Consider the following 19,431-nt stretch of genomic DNA (forward strand, 5'->3'; position numbering starts at 1 on the left):
GGTGATGGCTGCACAGCCATGTGAATGTACTTAATGACACTGAACTGTACATTTTAAAATGGTTTAGATGGTAAATTGTATGTTATGTATATTTCACCACAGCAAAAAAAAAAAAAAAAAAAGATATGACAATCAAATACAATACACAGACCTTCCTGATTCAAAGAAGTCAACTGTAAAAACACACACAGGAAAATTTGAATGTGGACTGGAAATGAGATGACATAAAACTCATTGTCGGGCCGGCCCGGTGGCTCAGGCGGTGAGAGCTCCATGCTCCTAACTCCGAAGGCTGCCGGTTCGATTCCCACATGGGCCAATGGGCTCTCAACCACAAAGTTGCCAGTTCAATTCCTCGACTCCCGCAAGGGATGGTGGGTAGCACCCCCTGCAACTAAAATTGAACATGGCACCTTGAGCTGAGCTGCCGCTGAGCTCCCGGATGGCTCGGTTGGTTGGAGTGCATCCTCTGAACCACAAGGTTGCCAGTTTCGACTCCCGCAAGGGATGGTGGGCTGCGCCCCCTGCAACTAGTAACGGCAACTGGACCTGGAGCTGAGCTGCGCCCTCCACAACTAAGACTGAAAGGACAACAACTTGAAGCTGAACAGCACCCTCCACAACTAAGATTGAAAGGACAACAACTTGGTTTAGAAAAAAGTCCTGGAAGTACACACTGTTCCCCAATAAAGTCCTGTTCCCTTAAAAAAAACAAAACTCATTGTCAGTGTGATATTAGTAATACAGTGTCCATGTGCTTTAGAGATGCAATCTGAAGTTTTGTAAAATCATACAAGGTCTGGGATTTGCTTTAAAATAGCTCATAAAATAAGAGGAAAATGGATTGATGATACAAATCTGGCAAATCCTAATAATTATTAAATTTGGGCGATGGGTATACAGAGTACACTGTGCTCTTCTCTCTACTCTTTCTTTTCTTTCAGAAGAAAAAGGTCTTACAAAACACAGTATTCAAAAAATAAAGGCAAACTTCTGAAACATGAGGGCAAAAGTGTTATACTATTGAATTTTAAAAATGAAGACCATTTAAAAATATTTCTCTCATTGACATCTCATTCTTTTAACATTTTTATGGGTGTGTGAAAAATGTGTTTGTTTTACTGACACAGGTAAGAGTTCAGCAGTTTGAAGATCATGGCTATGAAGATTCGAGTCTTTTTATGATCCTAAAAAGTGACAAGAATGGGAAACTGAGGCAGAAGTTGGCCATTCCAGGTGGTTGTGGCAGAAATGGCACCTAAAACAAAGTCTCCTGATTCTAAATATCCTACAATGATTCTCTTTCTCCCTGATGTGACTTTGTTTTCTGAGTTATATGAAAGCAAGTTCCTGCCACCTCCTATTACATGGACACTCTTTGGCCAAATGGTTAAGAACTTGAGTTTTAGAGTCTGACAGCCTCTGGGTTCAAATCACAATTCTATCACTTTCTAGCTGCAAGCCCAAGGGCATAGCAGAGTTATAAAAGGGCATCAAGATTATAACATGTCTAGCATACAGTAGGTGCCCAATAAACATTAGTTGTGATTATTATAAATTATACTTATCATTTTTCTTGGGGAAAAGGGTTCTTTTTTTTTTAATTCTTTAATTCACCAATCCTTTTCCTTCCCCTAAACATCTCTTTTCAGAGGGTCTGCAGAAATAACTCATTCTAGCCCCTTAGAGAAGCCTCACTGATTCTGAGAGAATCAAATTTGTTTTTTTTTAAAAATGAAAGGAAACAGGAGAAACATGGGAATAAATGGAGAGGAGAGAGAAGGTGAGTCCTGAAGAGGGGATAATAGAGAAGTAGTGTTCAGCATTGTCACGAGGTATTAGGTGCACCCTAGTTATTCATGGAAGGAAGGAGGGAGGGAGGGAGGGAGGGAGGAAGGGAGGGAGGGCAGGAGGGAGGGAGGGAGGGAGGACAGGAGGGAGGGAGGGAGGGAGGGAGGGAGGGAGGGAGGGAGGGCAGGAGGGAGGGAGGGAGGGATGATGGAAGGAAAGGTGGATGAGTACATTGAGGAATGGAAGGATGGATGGAGAAATGAGTGAATAGGTAGAAATATAGATCAGTGGATGGTTGGATGGATGGATGGATGGATGGATGGATGGATGGATGGATGGATGGATGAGTGGGTGGGTAGATGGATGAAGAGGAGAAAGTCAAAAGGACCACCGCAGTGTGAGAAAATAAAGCTTTGTCACCATTGCCTTTCTGCATGATGCCCAAATGTGCCACCAGATGTCAGTCTAACCTCAGGAACCCACCTCAGAGGCCACACCGGCACCACCTTTCTCATGTAACCTGAGTCCTTTGTGGCTCATTTTGATAATCCAGTTTTCATTGCACCCTGTATTTACACAGCCCCCATCAGCACACCCCAAACCCCACAGGCGTATATAACCCAGTTCTCCATCCCAGCAGACGAAAAATCGGGGAAACCTGACAAAGCTGTGTGTGGTGTCCCAGATGACTTGCTAACTTCCCTGAGGTCAGACGGGAGGGTGGAGAGGGTGGGAGAGGGGATTTCAGGGTCCCTGGAGGCATCAGCATCCGTGTCAGCCTCAGCTCCAATAGCCCTGGAATTTCTACTCACATCCCACCTTCCCGATGTCTGCCAGGGCCCCAGCTCTGAGCTGTTTGCAAAGAAACTCGAGAAAAAGAAAAGCTACCAGCTCTCCATCCGAACTCAGAACTGAACCTTCACACAAACCCCCTTCAGTCCTCCAACAGCCTGGAAAGAGCAACTTCCCGGATAAGGCTATGAGCCCAGGAAGGTCAGTGGCCCAAGATCACACCAGCAGAGCTGGCTCGAAGCCCACCCTTGACCCCACAGCAACAACCAGAAAAAGACCCACTTTTAGGGGCAAAGAGTAAGGGGGGCCCAGACCAGAGTCGACAGAACCACCCCATTCTCCCAGTCCCCTCTCTGCCTTCAGCACAAACTTGTCTTCTGCCCCCAAAACCACAGGTTGAGAAGTGCAATTCTTGCTTTTCCCCCCAGAAAGAAGCATTTCTCAGCTGAGTTCAGGAACGCAGTCTCATTGGAAATATCTGCCAACAGGTCCTAGTCCTGGAGCAGGGTCCTCAGAAGATGCCCTGCCCCGCCTATAATTAACCCCTTTGTTGCTATAACATGAGGTGCCCTAAAGGTCTACAAGGGGGCTTAAGGCAGCAGATATTGGTCAACAAGTAGGGAAGGAATCTGAGGTGTCAGCAGCCAGCACAGCTCATAAGTGTGCTCCAGAGGCATGCATCCCCCCTCAAAGTTTGCAAGAAATGAGCTTTGCCTGACCCCACGAGACAGCGTGCACTGCCACCCACCCGTGCCCCAGCCCAGGGATGGGGTTGGCCCGTGCATACTCACTCCCATTCCTTCCTTCTGGCCTGGGGGGTGCTGTGGATTTTGTGTGCCTGGTGGGCCAAGATGACATCCCGGTGGTCCACCAGGCCGCCCCGCCGCTTCAAAGGGGGCCCTTCGCAGCTGCCGCTCATCCGGTGGGACTGCGAGACCTGAGGGATGCTGGGTGGGCCCGAGGGGGTCGGACCTGGGGGCCCTGAGCCACCGTCCTGCAGGGCGTCATAATAATTGTGGGGGGAGAACATGGGGTCCAGGACCCAAGAGGACTTCAACATCCATGGGCTTTGCTCATAAATCTCAGGGTCTTCTGCCTCCAGCACAGGGTGAAACTAGAGGAGGAGAGAGAGAAAGAGGGAGAATGAGGAGGTGCAGAAAGAGCGAACACAGGGACAGGAGAGAAGGCAGATCAGGGGACAGCACAGGCGACCAGACAGCCTCCTTCACAGGAAGTCAAAATACACCTCAGGCCCAGCCCAATGGATTTAGTATTTCCTTGGCAACTCAGGGCAGGAAACCCAGTTCTTAGAAGCTGCCTGGCAACAGAGACAAGTGATGGTAGTGAAAGACCATAAGCTGTGTCCCCAGACACATGTTCCACCTCACAGATGCCAGCTACAGAAAGTGGGAAGCTGGATTTCTCAGCACCTCAGTGTTCCCCTCTGCAAAATGGGTCATCAGGAGCCTGCTTGTTCAGGCTTTTCTGGTCCCTGGGTCCTGTGAGCTCCAGAAAGTCACTTAAAAAACTGAAAGAACGAATTCAAGGATCAATTTTAAAATCTATGTTGGGTTGTGGCCATTTGTTGAATAAGCCTGCTCTTGCCACCTCAGCTGGTTTTTGGAAAAGAGAAAAGGGACAGGGTCTCACTTTTCACAAATGTTTCAGGTGGATACTCAACACCAGAGGAACTTAGCACCCCTGGAAGCTCTGTCTCTATTTCACTCACTTATTCACTCAACAAACATTGAGTGAGCCTACTATGTGCCAGCCTTGTGCTAGGCTCTGGGGACACAGCCATGAATGAGATAGATAAATGTCTCCCTCATCATGGAACGAATGATCTCAGGGGGGCAAGGAGGGACAATGAACAAAATAAGGATGTTATGTAGACATTAGGAATTGAAAAGTGCCGTGGAGAGAAATTAAACAGGAAAAGTGTATTTATTTGCTGGGGCTGTTGTCACAAAGCGCCATGGACTGGGCAGGTTAAACAACAGACATTTATTTCCTCACAGTTCTGGAGGCTACAAGTCCAAGATGAAGGTGTCAGCAGGGTTGGTTTCTTCTGAGGCCTCTCTCCTTGGCTTGTAGATGACAGTCTTCTCCCTGTGTCTTCATATCATCTTCCCTGTGTATGTCTGTGTCCTAATCTCTTCTCACAAAGACACTGGTCATATTGCATTAGGACTTCATTTTACCTTAACTACTTCTGTAAAAGTCTTTCTCCAAATGCAGTCACATTCTAGGCTGTTGGGGGTTAGAACTTCAATATATGAATTTGGGGGGGACACAACTCTGCTGAGAACTGATAAGGAGTATTGGGTGGGCTGATTAGTATATTAAATAGGTGATCAGAGATGGCATCGCTGAGGAAATGACATCTGAGCAGAGAACCTAAGGAGATGATGCAGTAACCATGTAGGTATCTGAGAAAAGAGTGTTCCCGGCTATGGGGATAGCATGTGCAAAGGTCCTGAGGTAGAGCCATGTGTGACTTGCTCAAGGAACCAGGAGCCCAGGGTGTCTAGGAGTGAAAGAGGAGGAGAGTAGAAGAGATGAGGGTGGGAGGTGATGCGGCAGATCACGCAGCACCTAGTGGTCCGTGGGGAGGACTTTCCTTGGTTCTTCTTGGAGTGAGACAGTCTATGGCTTTCACAATGCACATCTCATTCAACAGCATATTTTCAATCCTAAACGGATTTTTCCCACCAGAATCAGCCCCCACCATTAGCAGCTCCATGTCTGTCCAAGAAAAGCAAACTCACTGGAAGGCCAGCATGAATGAAATAGAATTATGAGGTTAAACCCCATGCACAAATATTGCAAAATTACCTCAACACCCACAGGTGTAAGACGATGCGTTGAGAGAATGAGGCCGCCCCCGGATTGCAAAGAAATGAGTGTGGCAATGGAGGCTTAGCAACCTCCCAACTGTTTCTTCTCACCCTGCTTGAAGCATCCACAGACATGATAGCTCTCCAATCCTCTCTGAAGCATTAACTCATTATCAGTTTCTTTCCAAACCTTATAACTACTAGGGTTTCATAGATCTATCCTTCCTGACGCCTTGAAGCTTCAATTTACTCCCATGAAACCTTACTCTTAATTGCCTATGATCGTACATTTATTAAGTCTTTTGTGTTTTTCCAAATATGTTCCCTTCTAATTGAAAAAAAAATCTGTTATTCCTTTTATAATCAGTTACCCATGGAAGGTATTTTCTTTCTCATTTTACAGAAATAAAACTGAGGACAGGAGGTAGAATCAAGGTTCCATTTCTACCTCCAAGAGTCATCCCTCCCCCCAAAAAATATTCTTCCTGTGTCAAAATTAAAGAAAGAATCCAGCTGACAGATTGTGTGTGCTGTGTAGTATCTACAATTTAGCTAAAACCCCAGAGACAAGGCGCGGTGAACACACCTTGATGGGAAATATTTTAGGCACCTACAGAAGGCAGAAAGAGGAGCACGAAAGACCAAAGCTAATCCACACACTCCAGGTAACATCTACTGAGACATCCACATGTTTATCACACTGACCTGGGACAGAATGCTCCCTTTCCCACCCCTGCCCTATAGCACATGACTCTCAGTCTCCCCATCTCCTTATGGGCCCCCCATTTACCTTGCTAACCAAACCACAAATTGAGTCTTCACTCATGGTTCTTCACTTCCCTTCATTCCCCAAGTCAAATTCATCAGCAGGTCCCATCCACTTGCCTCCAAGACATGTCCTGAATCCCATCACCTCCCACTACTGCACAGCCCCCCTCATTGCTCACTCTGGACTAAGGCAGTTGCCTCTCCCAGGTCGGTCACTCCCAATTCCCAATCTGCTTTCTGCTGTGAGTCAGTGGGGTCTTTCTGAAACATCAGTCAGCATTTCCACTGTTGTGGGAATAAAAGCCACACCCTGCAGGGCTGTCCCATCTCCCCGACCTCATCCTCTCCCTTCTCCCCTTTGCCCTCTAAGCTCCAGACTCACTGCCTTCCTCACCCTTCCTGGTCTCCGCCGAGCTCATTCCACCTTTACACCTGCTGTTCCTTCTTCCTAGAATGCTGTTCCCCTCATCTGCAATGGGCCAGCTCCCTCTCATCACCCAGGACTGTAGTCAGATGCAGGCACTCCCCATCAAGTCCTCCAATGATGTCTTCTACGGGGGCTGCTCCTTCTCTGGGACTGGTACTTATGTGTGGGCTTAAATAACATCTGTCTCCCCCACAGGATTCTAATGCCACACGCAAGGATGAGGATTGTGATCTGTCTTGTTTGTCATTCTGTCCCTGACACCTTAGATATTTCATGAATGAATAAATGAATGGTCTTAGGAATGGCTCTACCCAGGAAAATATCATCAGGCACCTTGCAAATGGCTGCCCGGGGTCCAGGACTTCTCCTAAGTGGGAAAGAGATGAAAGTGTGGGGGGAAAGAAGATGTATTCCAGAGCCAGGTCTGACCTCAGCATACAATCAACAAGCTGTGCGGTCCCTAGAATTATTCAACCCTCTGAGTTTGTTTTCTCCTGTACAATGTGGGATGATGCTACCACCGTGGTGGGTCAGGGGGCTGACCTGTGAAAAGGCAGCACCCTGAGCACAGCGCCGGGCCATGGAAAGTGCTTGGTCAACACTGGCTCTTGTGTTGATATTGCGTCCAGTGGGCGGAGCCTAGTGGCCATGGAGAGAGGGGACAGCTGCTCTAACAACACCATCGAGTGTGCTCTGCAGAGCCCTTGACATCAGTTGCACTGGAGCCCCAGCTGTCCTCTGTGTACACAGGAGAAACAAACAAATCTCCGGCCAACAGGCACTTCCCAGGCTGGTGTCCCTCCCTGGCACCTGCCGGGGCTTGTGACCAGATGTGCCGTTCCTTCTCTCTGTTTGCCCAACCACAGCACAAAGTACATGGCAAAGCATGTGGGGTTGTCTCCCCCAGAAGCAGCTGGGTTCCATGAACAGAAGGTGCCAAAAAAAGACAATGCAGAAAAGCAAATACCAGAAAATAAATGGCATTAAGCCTGAGGCCACAGAAAGCCTTATTGTTAATGCAACAAGAACAGAACTTTCCAGAAGCACCAGGTACAACTTGTATCCACCATTTTCCTAAATCCAAACTGAAGCCACACCTGAAATGGAGGCTGACCCCCCAACACCAAGCCTGGACCAGTCTGAGTTGTCATGGCAACTAGATGGCCCTGGAGGTACTCCTGATTAATACAGGCCAGTTCAGGAACTATGGAGAAGGAGCAGGGAGGGAGTGACCACAGGAAGTCAGGGGACCTTCTATGACCACCCCCCTCATGTGGACAGGGACACTCACACAGCTGTGCTTTCCCATCCACTGTGAAACAAGTGTTAATAGCAGGTAAAAGCTGCTTCATCTGGGGTAAAATTAGTAAAATATATAGCACTAAGCAAAAAAGTAGACGGAAAACATTCTCTAAAACTTTGCAGGCTCATCATACAGATTAGAAAGACGTGATGCTCTTAGGGAGAAGATGGGAACTCAAAAATGCCCATGAGGTCCTTCATCCAGGAAATAAAAAAAGGCCAGGAAGGGGCTAGCATGTAACCCTACAAGCTTTCAATTTACTCACTGGTGTTGGAGGATGTCTTTTTCACCGTCTGGGAGAAAAATTTTAAAACTAAAAATGGTGAGGTAGCTTTATTCCTGAGTGCATATAGCCACCAAAAGTTGTGTTCGTAAAGCTCTATAGTAGCTCAAAACAGGAAATAACCCAAAGGTCCATCAACAAGAAAGTGGAAAAATAAATTATGGTTCACCCATATAATGGAATGCTATACAGCAATGAAAAAAGAATGTGCTATAGGCAATAACGTGGCTGTATCTCACAGACAGACGCAATGCAGGACACACTGTAATTCCATTGATATGAAGTTCAAAAACAGGCAAAATGAATCTATGGTGATGAGAGAATCTATTGGCCTTACAGGGTTTTGAAAATTAATTTGGGGAACGTAATCAATAATGTAAAGATTTTGTAGGGTATCTGATAGACACATGTCCCATTTGGGAGACCACCTCAGGGATGATGTAGATGCCTGATCACTGCACTGTACACCTGAAGCTGAACAATAATGAATGCCAACTATAAATTTATATATATATGTATACATATATATATGTGTGTGTATATAGATATGTATTTATATGGTTACAGGAAGCAGAGTACAGCATTAGGAATAGAGACAGTGGAAATGTAATGGCTGTGTGCGATGCCAGAGGGATAGTGGATGGGGGGAGGGGGGTTCACACAGTGTGAGGGATATAAATGATAAACGTCTAAGTATTGCTTTGTCTTGTGCACCTGAAACTAATAAAATTAAAATTAAAAAAAAGAATCTATTGGTCTTGGGGCTGAGGGTTGTTGGCTGCGGTGGAACACAAGGGAGCCAGCTGATAGGATCGCCACATAAAGTACAGGACACCCTGTTGCATGGTATATACTTACACCAAAAGGCTATTCACTATTTATCTGAAATTCAAATGTAACCAGGTGTTATCTTTTTTTTTTTTTTTTAGCTTAACCTGGCAACCCACGAGGGAAATGGAAAATCCTTGCCTCTTGACCTAAGTGATGGTGGGGACACAGTATATATACCTGTGTAATTTGAGCATTTTCCTGCATGTTTCTTACATCACAACAAATATTTTTAAAGCCAAAATACTCATATTAAATTCACTGAAAGGGATTAGCTATGCCCTTCCTCCCTACATCCAAATTTAGAGTTAAGAAAAGGGGACATAGGCCAGATGTCCCCACCCAACACCAGTCCTAGAGGAAGCGGGAAATCTATTCCCTCGTGTTGAAGATGAGACTGAAGTAGAGAGACGCAGTGGCTCACCCAAGGTCCCACAGCCCGGAGCGGAGCAGACAGGTCAAGGATCTGGACCCAGGTTCTTGGAGGCCCAACGCCTCTCTGCCGTCCAACCCAGAGTCTGGCAGGGAGCATTTTTCTTGCCAGACTCACTTCTCCCGAAACATAGACAGTCTGCGGTAGGCAGGATTTTATCCCCCATAAACTGGCACTTGAGTGTATTACATTACATGGCAAGGGGACTATGCCACTGGAATTAGGTTACCCATTTTAAAACAGAAAGATTATCTTGGATTATCCCAGCTGGTTTTTGAGGTGAAAAAGCCAAAAGCCAAGGAATGCTGGCATTCTAGACGCTGAGACCACCTCCAGCTGACAGTCAGCAAGAAAATAGGACCCCAGTCCTAAAACAACATAAAACTGAATTCTGCAAACAGCCTGAGTGAACAAGAACACGGATTCTCCCGAGAGCCTCCAGAGACGCACACAGCCCACTAACTCCTGATTGCAGCCCAGCCAAGACAATCAGACCTCCAACCTATGAAACCGAGGGGATAATAAGTGACTGCTGTTGTGAAACCATTTGTTTTATGGTAATTTGATATGACAGCAATAGAAAAACAAATACACAATCACATACATGTAGAATAATTTTTTTACAAGCATGGAATTTGTGAGATTATATATGTATGTAAACACGTAAGTATATGTATGTATGTAGATATATATACACATAAAAGTCTTCAACACTTTTTGCACAGAATAATATATCTTAGGCAATATTCCACACCAGTTCCTATAGTATTTTGTAAAGACTTTGTAAAATTTATCTAGTCTGGACAGCTGGGTCTTTTTTTTTTAATTTATTGGGGTGACAATTGTTAGTAAAATTACATAGATTTCAGGTGTACAATTCTGTATTACATCATCTATAAGTCCCATTGTGTATTCACCACCCAGAGTCAGTTCTCCTTCCATCACCATATAGTTGATGCCCCTTACCCTCATCTCCCACCCCCACCCCCCAGCTGGGTCTTTTTTATTTGGGGCTATTCCCCAAAATGTTGCATCTACTATGTTATACATAGATTTCTGTGAAATGCTGCAAGTATTTCTATAGAATGAATTCCTAGATATAGCATTGCTGTTTCAAAGAGTGTTCACATTTTAAAATTTGACAGATCCTGCTCCCAGAATCGAGGCCACACCCTGGTGAACAGACAGCGGCCATGGACTAAACTCCCAGGTCCTCTTGAATTGGCGTGGCCTTGTGACTCATTCTCACCCATGGATATGAGTGGAAATGACGAGTGTCACTCCCAGGTCAGAGTTTCAAGGAGAAGGTGTGTCCTCAAGACCGTTCCTCTCTCCTGTGATGGCTGGACAGGGAAGACACTAAAGGCCTAGTGTGTGGTAGAGCCACGAAATTGTGAGAGGCTGGGTCCTTGAGGAGAGCCATCTGCAGGCCAGGAATACCCTCCCAGGGCTATCAGGAGGAATCAGAAACACACTTCTGTTGTGCTTAACCTTTCATCCGATTGGGGGCCTATTTGTTACAGCAGCCTTCCTGTCTTAGCTCGCGCTGCCATAACAAAATACCACAGGCTGAGTAGCTTTAACTATAGACGTTTAACTACTCACAGTTCTAGAAGCTGGAAGTCTGACACCAGGGTGCCAATATGGTCAGTTCCTGGTGAGACACTCTTCCTGGCTTGCAGACAGCCGCCTTCTAACTATGTTGTCACATGGAGGAAAAAGAGAGAGACTAAGGCCTCTGGTGTTTCTTCTTCTAAGGGCACTAATCCCATCATGGGGACCTAACCTCATGACCTCATCTAATCCTGATGACTTCCCATCTCCAAATACCATCGTATTGGTGGTTTGGGCTTCACCATACAAACATGGGGGACATGATTCAGTCCATAGCAATCCTCTAATACACAACTTGATGGAAGCAACACTGGTTTCATTTAATGAGTGTTTTTCTTGTGTTTTGAAAGCTTAGCATTCAAGGGGAACATACGCAGAAGCCGAGTCCTGTTGAGAACACCAAACTGTTCATTAGAAAGATCTAAAACATAGTAGTTCCCCATGAAATCATTTCCTCTCACCTCCTCTCTCTTGTTCTCTCTCGGCCTTTATTCTTTCTTCCCCTTGTTGTTGACCTTCTCCTGGGCAGTTTCATTCCTTCCTGTCTTGTTCTGTGTGCTAAGATCTCAGTCAACAAAACATCTTAATCTAGCCCTGGACAAAACAAGGGTTGCTAAGACCCCTGGAAATGGTATCCTTTCCTGAATTCTAGGCTGAAGGGTGTGAAACTCAGCAGATTGCGGATTCGAACAGCCACGGTAAAGATAATGTAAATGTCATTTTAAACCAGCCTTCAAATGCATCCATCACCTTCCGGATGATGTTTTATTTGGCTGATAGTGAAAGTGACTTCCTGGCCCTGAACAAACAATCTCCAGAGCAGGTAACCAGGTCTAGGGTGAGTGTTAAGGCTCCACCTGGAAGTAAAAGCTTATAACAGGGAGCAATAAAAGCTAAAATCAGTAAGTGGGACCACATCAAACTAAAATGCTTCTGTACAGCAAAGGGAACCATCAGCAAAGTAAAGAGGCAACCTACAGAATGGGAGAAAATACTCGCAAATCATATATCAGACAAGGGGTTAGTATCCAAGATATATAAAGAACTCATACAACTCAAGAGCAAAAAATAAAATAAATAAATAGCAAAAAATAAAATAAAAACCAAACCATCAGAGGAACTGAATAGACTTTTTTCCAAAGATATCCAAATGGCCAACAGGTACATGAAAAGGTGCTCAACATCGCTAACCATCAGGGAAATGCAAATATAAACCACAATGAGCTATCACCTCACACCTGTTGGAATGGGTATTATCAAAAAGATAAGAGATTATGAGTGCTGGCGAGGATGTGGAAAAAAGTGACATTGTGCACTGTTGGTGGGAGTATAAATTGATAACATAGAAACAACCGAAATGTCCACTGATGGATGAATGGATAAACAAAATGTGTATCCACATATGGAATATCATTTGGCCTTAAAAAGGAAGGAAATTCTCACACCTGCTACAACACCGATGAACCTTGAGGACATGATGCTGAGTGAAATAAGCCAGACACAAAAGAACAAATACTGTGTGATCCCACTTATATGAAATCCCTAAAGAAGTCAAACTCATAGAAACATAAAGTAGATGGTGGGTGCCAGGGGCTGGGAAAGGAGGGCAATGGGGAGTGAGTGTTTAATAGGGACAGTTTCAGTTCTATGAGATGACAGAGCTCTGGAGATGGATGGTGGTGATGGCTGCACAACAGTGTGAATGTACTTAATGCACTGAAAAACTGTGAAAAGGGTAAATTTTATGTTATGTATATTTTAACAATATGAAAAAATGCGTAAAAAACAAACCTCTGTTAAGAAACATCCACCCATCTTCTTTTCTAAGTGTGTTTTCCAGGACCCATCAGCTCCAAGTCAAGTAGTTGTTTCAATCTAGTTGTGGAGGGCGCAGCTCACAGTGGCCCATGTGGGGATCGAACCAGCAACCTTGTTGTTAAGAGCACCGTGCTCTAATCAACTGAGCCAACCGGTGGCCCCATACACCCTTCTCTTTGCAGGTACTTAAATATTCACCGTAGCACGCATTTCAGCTTTCTTGCCTCACAGCATCAGACACCCATTTATTGAGGGCACCAAGAAGTAGATACAGCATATAGATATAGACACATACAATCCACCTTTCATGGGAATTCAGACCACAGCCCAAAGCAGCCCCATCTCAGACAGTGTGGACTCACCCCACACCCCCACCTTGGCACAGAGAAGCTAAGTACAAGGTGAAATGAAAAATAAAGCCAGGGCCAGCAACATCTCTCAATGCTTAGGGCAAGTTTCAGAATTGCCCCATATCCTGAGAACAGAGCTAAATAAAACGGCAGGCAGATGGCAAAGGCTGAGACCGGCACGCCAGCATAGCCCTGAGTACGGCTGCAAAGATCCATCCCCTGGTGACAAGAAACCATGTCACAGCTGGTCTTGCTTTTCACTGCTTTCTCCCTCACTGACCGATCACAGCATAGTGAGACACCAGGATAAACAGATGGCCTGGGGTCTCTGGATGGCTTTTACAGGCGGTCCCAGGACACTGACCAGGATTCAAGAAGGACAGAGGCTGGGAGACCCCTGGAGTGCACGTGTTTGGGCAGGATCCATGGGAGCCACTGAATCTCAAGCTGAATTCCTTCTCCCAAGTTCAGCTCATGGCTCCATTATCCTCCCCATCATTCACTCATTCATTCATTCATTCATTCATTCATTCATTTATCCAGCAGTATTTAATGAGTACCTACTGTGTGCCAGGCAGTGCTTTAGACATGGTTTAGATCAGGACAAAGACCCCTGCCATCATAGAGAAGACATTCTAGTAGGGAGATGGACAAGAAACAAGATAAACAGTTAAAATATGCAGAATGTCACATGGAGAAAAGAAAACAGGAGAGGGGAAGACGAAAGGGCAAATGGACTGTCATTTAGAGAAGATGGCCAGAAAAAGCCCTAGTGAGAAAGAAACACTGGAGTAAAGAACTGCAGGAGGTAAGGGAGGAACTATGAGGGTGTCTGGGGGAAGAGCGTTCCAAGCAGAGGGAACAGCCCATGCAAAGGCCCTGGGGCAGGAGTATGCTTGGTGTGTTCAAGGAACAGCAAGGAGGCCTGTGTGGCTGGAGCAGAGTAAAAGAGGGGATAAATAGGAAGAGGTGATGACAGGGAGGTGATAGGGACAGCAGGGCCTTGTGGGCCTGGGGGAGGGTTTTGGCTTTTGCTCTGAGAGAGGTGGGAGCTATAGAAGGTTCTAAGGAGAGCAGGGATGTGACCTGACACAGGTGTTCACAGGCACCCTCTGGTGGTCAAAGTTGCAAGACACCCAAAATGCAATGGAATTGCTCACCCCAACCATTGTGGAGTTCCACCTCTCCCTCCTTCACCCCATATTCTACACATCATAAGGGCTGCTCATCTTACCTAGCACTTCCTCTCCCACTTGCCCTGGTTCAGGCCCTCATTTGTTCCGATGGACTGTAACCTTTCATCCTTCCCTGAGTCTGTCCTCCCTCCAATTCGTCATAGACTATCAGATCACCCATTGGCCAACCCTAAAGGACTCCCTACTTCAATCCTGAACACACCCCTGACTTCCACACTTCTTTGCCTCCATCCTGAATGCCCTTCCATCTCCCCATCCCAAAATCCAACTCAAAAGATGTTTCTGCTATGAATCATTCAAGAGAATTCTGCTAGTGTCTACACCTTTCGCCGCCCACACATGCACATGGCTCCCTGCCTGCAGCACTTGCTGCTCCCTGCATGGGGCTCATTCCGGCAGGTGGCAGGAGCAAGCGACAAGCCAGAGACGCTGGGGAGTTAATAACCTTGGAAGATCCCTCAGCCAATAGCTGATGAGAGTTAATGGAGAACCGCTCCCAACTTAGCAGGCAGCCTGTTTAGGCTCAGATGCTGCCACCTCCTGCTGTGTGACCTTGAGCAAGTCACTTTACCTCTCTGGGCTGCAGTTTCCTCATCTGTAAAATGGGGATGATAAGAGTGTGTACTTCATAGAGTTGCTGTGAGGATGAAATAATTTCATTCTATGTAACATGGTGGGATCAGTGTCCCACGCATGGTAAGCCCTAAATTCATGTTTGCCTCTGTTATAATTGTGACTCCCATTATGATTCCATTCTCTGCTGAATCCCCAAGCCCAGTACAGGGCCTGTCTGACAGGAAGGATGCATAAATAGTTGTTAACAGGTAGATCAATGATTCCTCTTGTCCAGGCTGGGCAATATTGCAGCCGGACCAATGCTCCAGACACTCAGTCCCATTTATCATTCCCTCTTTTCTCTCACTCTTAAACTCACTTGATTCCATCAGCAATGGAAGGCTAAAGAAAAAATGACAGACTGCCAGGAAAAAAATTTAACTTCTCCCGGGGGAGAGTGTTCCTCTAATATTACTCTCTTAAATGAAACCATTACACACCTGCTCACTCTGATGTCCTCAGCAGGTGTGGGTAAGTAGTTGTGCCTACACCCTACATCTTTGAACGTTTTTTCCCCTCAATACATATTTTTGACTTCTCAGTATTTAGTACTGGTAGGAGTTTCAGTATCTCCCTCATTCATTCTGCCCCTTCAGCCAGACAGTGGCTGTGTGTGGTAGCAACATTTTAATATATGAAGACATTAATTCATTATGATGACAATTATCAGTGCTGACATACTTTGTTCATTCAACAAATATTTATTGAATACAGAATGTGTGCCACTGTGATTAAATTGTCGCACATCTTGGGATCTGAAAACTCTCATGAAATGGTCTAGAAACTGCCTCCCCTTGGGGCTGAAAGTTTTAGGGATGGTTTTTGCTGGAGACAAATAACTGGATACCAAAAGTGAGCACCACTTTAGACAAAAGTGAGCAGCCCTGGCACCCAGTCCTGAAAAATGTTTGGCAACTAAGAACGCCCACACTTGTTCCTGGTCACTAAGAATTAACGTGGGAATTAAGTCTGTAATATTGTTCTGTTACTCATAACTGACCTGCATGATTTAGAGGAAGAGTGGGTGGACATAGGGAAGAAGGAAAGGACGGAAATGTGAACTACAGAAGAAATCAGAAGGGAAAGAAGCCAGACACAAAGGCCACCCATTGTACAGTTCCATGTGTGAAACATGGAGAATAGGGAATCCATAGAGACAGAAAGCAGATTGGTTGTTGCCAGGGGCTGGGGGAGGGGAAATGAGGAGCGACTGCTTATGGGGAGGGGCCTCCTTTTGGGATTATGGAAATGTTCTGGAACTAGACAGTGGTGGCGGTTACATAACTTTGTGAAAGTACTAAGTGCCATTGAATTGTTCACTTTAAAATGGTTAAAATAGTGTGTATTTTACAATTAAAAAAGGAAAGAAAAACTGGACATACACACTCACTCTGGAGAGTAATTTAAAAGTAGCCAATAGATTGCAGGTCTAATATCCTTTTCCTTTCTTTCAAAACTCAGTGTAATTGTATCCAGTGACGTTTTTAATGGTGTATTTTTTTAAAAGAACAAACAGAAAAGAATTTAAAAAGTCAATGAATTTTAAAAGAAAAACTTAGCTTGTCAAAAAAAAAGTAGTCAAGATTTAGTGAGCTCGTACTATACGCTCAGCATTATACATCACCTGGCCAGGCCTCCCAGGAACCCCACCACAGGGGAGTCATGGTTGGACTGGTTGTCAGCCAGGAACACGAGGGCCCAGTGACACCCCACCTTCACCCCCTTCCAGGTTCTTCTCAGTCTCTGACGAGCACACAGCTGGCCCAAGATAGTGTTCAGATGCAGATTCTAACTCAGCAGGGCTAGGTGGCACCTTAGACTTCATTCCCAGAAGGTCCCAGCTGGCCCACGGCCTGCACTTGGAGGGGAAGGTCTGGGAATCCTGATGAGTGGCCCTTTCCCCTTGGCTAAGTCAGCCTTGCCTCCTCCATCAGACAGGCTTGGCCTTGCCAGAGGTGGTAGGAGATGCCAAGGGCCCTTGTCTGTCTGTCACTGTGAAGACAGCAGGGTTGAAAGATCCTGGAATAGAATCTCCCTCACTTGCCCTCTGCCACCAAGGGCCCTCTGGTCCTGTATGTTAACATTTCAAAAAGAATAAAATAAATAAGTAAAACCCCATGCCGACCATCTCATGTCCCAGAGCTGCACATGGCATTACTTTACAGGTCATTTGCCCAGTAATTTGTTCAATGTCAAATCCACCCTTTGCCTCCTGAACATTGGTCCTGATCTTCTGCTTACTTTTGGGGGTGATGGGTAGTATTGAATTAAACCCATCTTAACTAGATGGACAATGGCATTTGCCCCCTAGAGTGACATCTGTATGCGTCTCTGCAAATTCCTGTATTGTGAAGGAAAACAGAATATCCACGGAAAAAACTCAGCTACTAAGACGTATGGAGTTGGGAACCTTCCTGCAGCCTGGGCTTGGGGTGTTGATGGGACTAGAGGCCACTTGGGATGTGAGGGGCCAGCATCAGTCACAGACACTGAGACCTCCACCCTGTCCCGCCCCCACAAGGGACCTAAGACTGTCCCCGAAAGAGTGCGCGTGGGAAATGACAAGGCTGCCCTGAAGTCGTGGACTTTGAACAGAAAACTCAGACCCAGTTGAAAGCTAGCAGAGGCCCCCACCCACGCCACCACAACGCATATTCGCTGGGAGGGAGGGGTACAGGTATGAGCTTCCCTCTTGTGGGTTCAGCAACAGAAAAGGCAGCACCGGGAAGATGCCCTGTCCTCCTGTTTACATTCTATTCTGGTTCCTTGTCCCTGCTCAGTCTCTCGGGACCCCCCAAAGCAGGCCTCCAGGAGAAGGCAGGGGAGCCCAGGCGGAAGCCTTCCCCCTGTGCCCGCACGGTTCCCGCAGCATGTGCTCTGGGAAGCTGTCAGCCGCAGAGCCAGAGAGAAGGAGAGGGATCCTGCCTCCAGTCTTTCTCTCTCCTGAGAAACAAAAGCCACCCCGAGAGTCAACTCTGTCCAAAATAAAAGCAAAGGGGGGCGGGGGGGGGGCTAGAGGAGTGTGGAGTACTGTCGCTGTTTTGCATGGGGCGCAAGGGAGGGGAGAATATTAAATAGTAAACTGAGCAAGCAGTTTCCTAAAACGATGTCATTCTTCTCACCAGCCTAACCCCAATCTGCCACCTCCCTTGTTCCAGCACATTCACGCTGCGTTGAGCGCAGAAGACAAGGCCCGGCACGCGGGGTGTCAGGAACTTTTGTTTCAGGGACCCCCAAAGCCAGACACGGTGAGGGAAGGGGAGGTGCGCAGGCCTCCACGCCCTGTCACTTGTCCAGCCTGCCTGCATCTCGAAGCCGAAAGAGACTTGAGTGAAAGGGTGGGGAGGACATAAAAAAGTAAAATTTGACTTAGGTCAGGCACTCTAGTCACGGGGGAAAGGTCCCCGGTCCAGGGCAGTTGGCAAAGACATCAAGTCTACAGGGAGCGGAGGGCAGTGGGAAGCAAATGGAAATTTAAGAAAGAAAGTAGTATAAGCTGGAAGTGAGGGGTCTGCCCCTCCCCCACCACCCGCCAAGAGAAACTATTCAGAAAGAGGAAGGGGGTTTTAAGACAGAAACAAGTGAAATCCAGAAATCAACTGCCCACGTCCCACAGAAAAGCCATTCATAGGAAGGGGGTGAGGGAGACCCTGTATTCCTACCTTTGCACACAGAGGTAATATTACAGCAAGGAAATAGAGACTGAACCCCCTGCAGGACCCAGATCCCAGCATCCCACCTCTGGAAGCCCGGCTCACTCACCGGTATAACATGGGCTCCCGTGGTGTGGTTAGTGCGCCGCGCAGCGGGTCCTCCACGTGTCCTGAGGGTCCCCCCTTGTCAGCACCCAGGGGGCCAAGACGGCTGAAGCCCACGCATCCATTGCCTGCCCAATGCAAAGCAGAAGGGAGCCCCGAGAGAGGAGAGAGAAGGGGGATGGCAGGAGCAGCCGTGTTCTGAGCTAAGGGCTCCCCACAAAGGCAGGCGCCAATCGGGGCTGCTGTGCCAGCTGTGGGGGGGGGGGGGACGGCGTGGGGGAGGATTCCCTGATGCCGGGAGGCGGGAGGGAAGGATTGTCGGCTCAAAAGCTCCTGATCACCTCCAGCAACGTGCTACAGGGGCACCTGGCCAGGAGAGACAAATCCAGCCAAGGGCACGACCTTCCCATTGCTCGGGAGGGATCAATTTCCCCTCTTCTCTAAGCCCCTTAACACTGCCCCACAACCTCCCAGCACAGGGCAGCACTCTCGGCTTTGGAAAGATGCTGTTACTCTCCACTTCACTTCCTTTCAGACTGGGTTCTCTATGGGAGCAGAGGAAAAGTGATAACACGTGGGCTCTCCCTCCTCCACCTAGGGGGTCTGCGGAAGGGGCGT

General features: G+C 46.8%; 1 protein-coding gene across 10 annotated transcripts in view; it reads right to left on the bottom strand.

The window, feature by feature from the left end:
* The window catches only part of CACNA1A (calcium voltage-gated channel subunit alpha1 A), a 286,233-nt gene extending 267,189 nt beyond the window's left edge, over positions 1 to 19,044 (bottom strand). For 5 of the 10 annotated variants that reach the window (XM_088792422.1, XM_074338067.2, XM_088792421.1 and 2 more), the window contains exons 1-2: positions 18,818 to 19,037; positions 3,375 to 3,697 (exon numbers count right to left, since the gene is read on the bottom strand). In XM_088792422.1, the coding sequence (XP_088648548.1) occupies positions 3,375 to 3,643 (269 nt within the window). In that variant the 5' untranslated portion in view covers positions 3,644 to 3,697; positions 18,818 to 19,037. Of the gene's footprint in view, positions 1 to 3,374; positions 3,698 to 18,817 lie in introns of all 10 variants that reach the window. The other 5 variants (XM_019746095.3, XM_019746094.3, XM_019746093.3 and 2 more) reach the window with 3 other exon arrangements.
* Between the last annotated feature and the right edge of the window lie 387 nt (positions 19,045 to 19,431).

The sequence above is a fragment of the Rhinolophus sinicus genome, chromosome 15, assembly GCF_057876585.1.
Source record: "Rhinolophus sinicus isolate RSI-liver-muscle chromosome 15, RSI-T2T, whole genome shotgun sequence".
In the NCBI taxonomy this organism is placed as follows: Eukaryota; Metazoa; Chordata; class Mammalia; order Chiroptera; family Rhinolophidae; genus Rhinolophus; species Rhinolophus sinicus.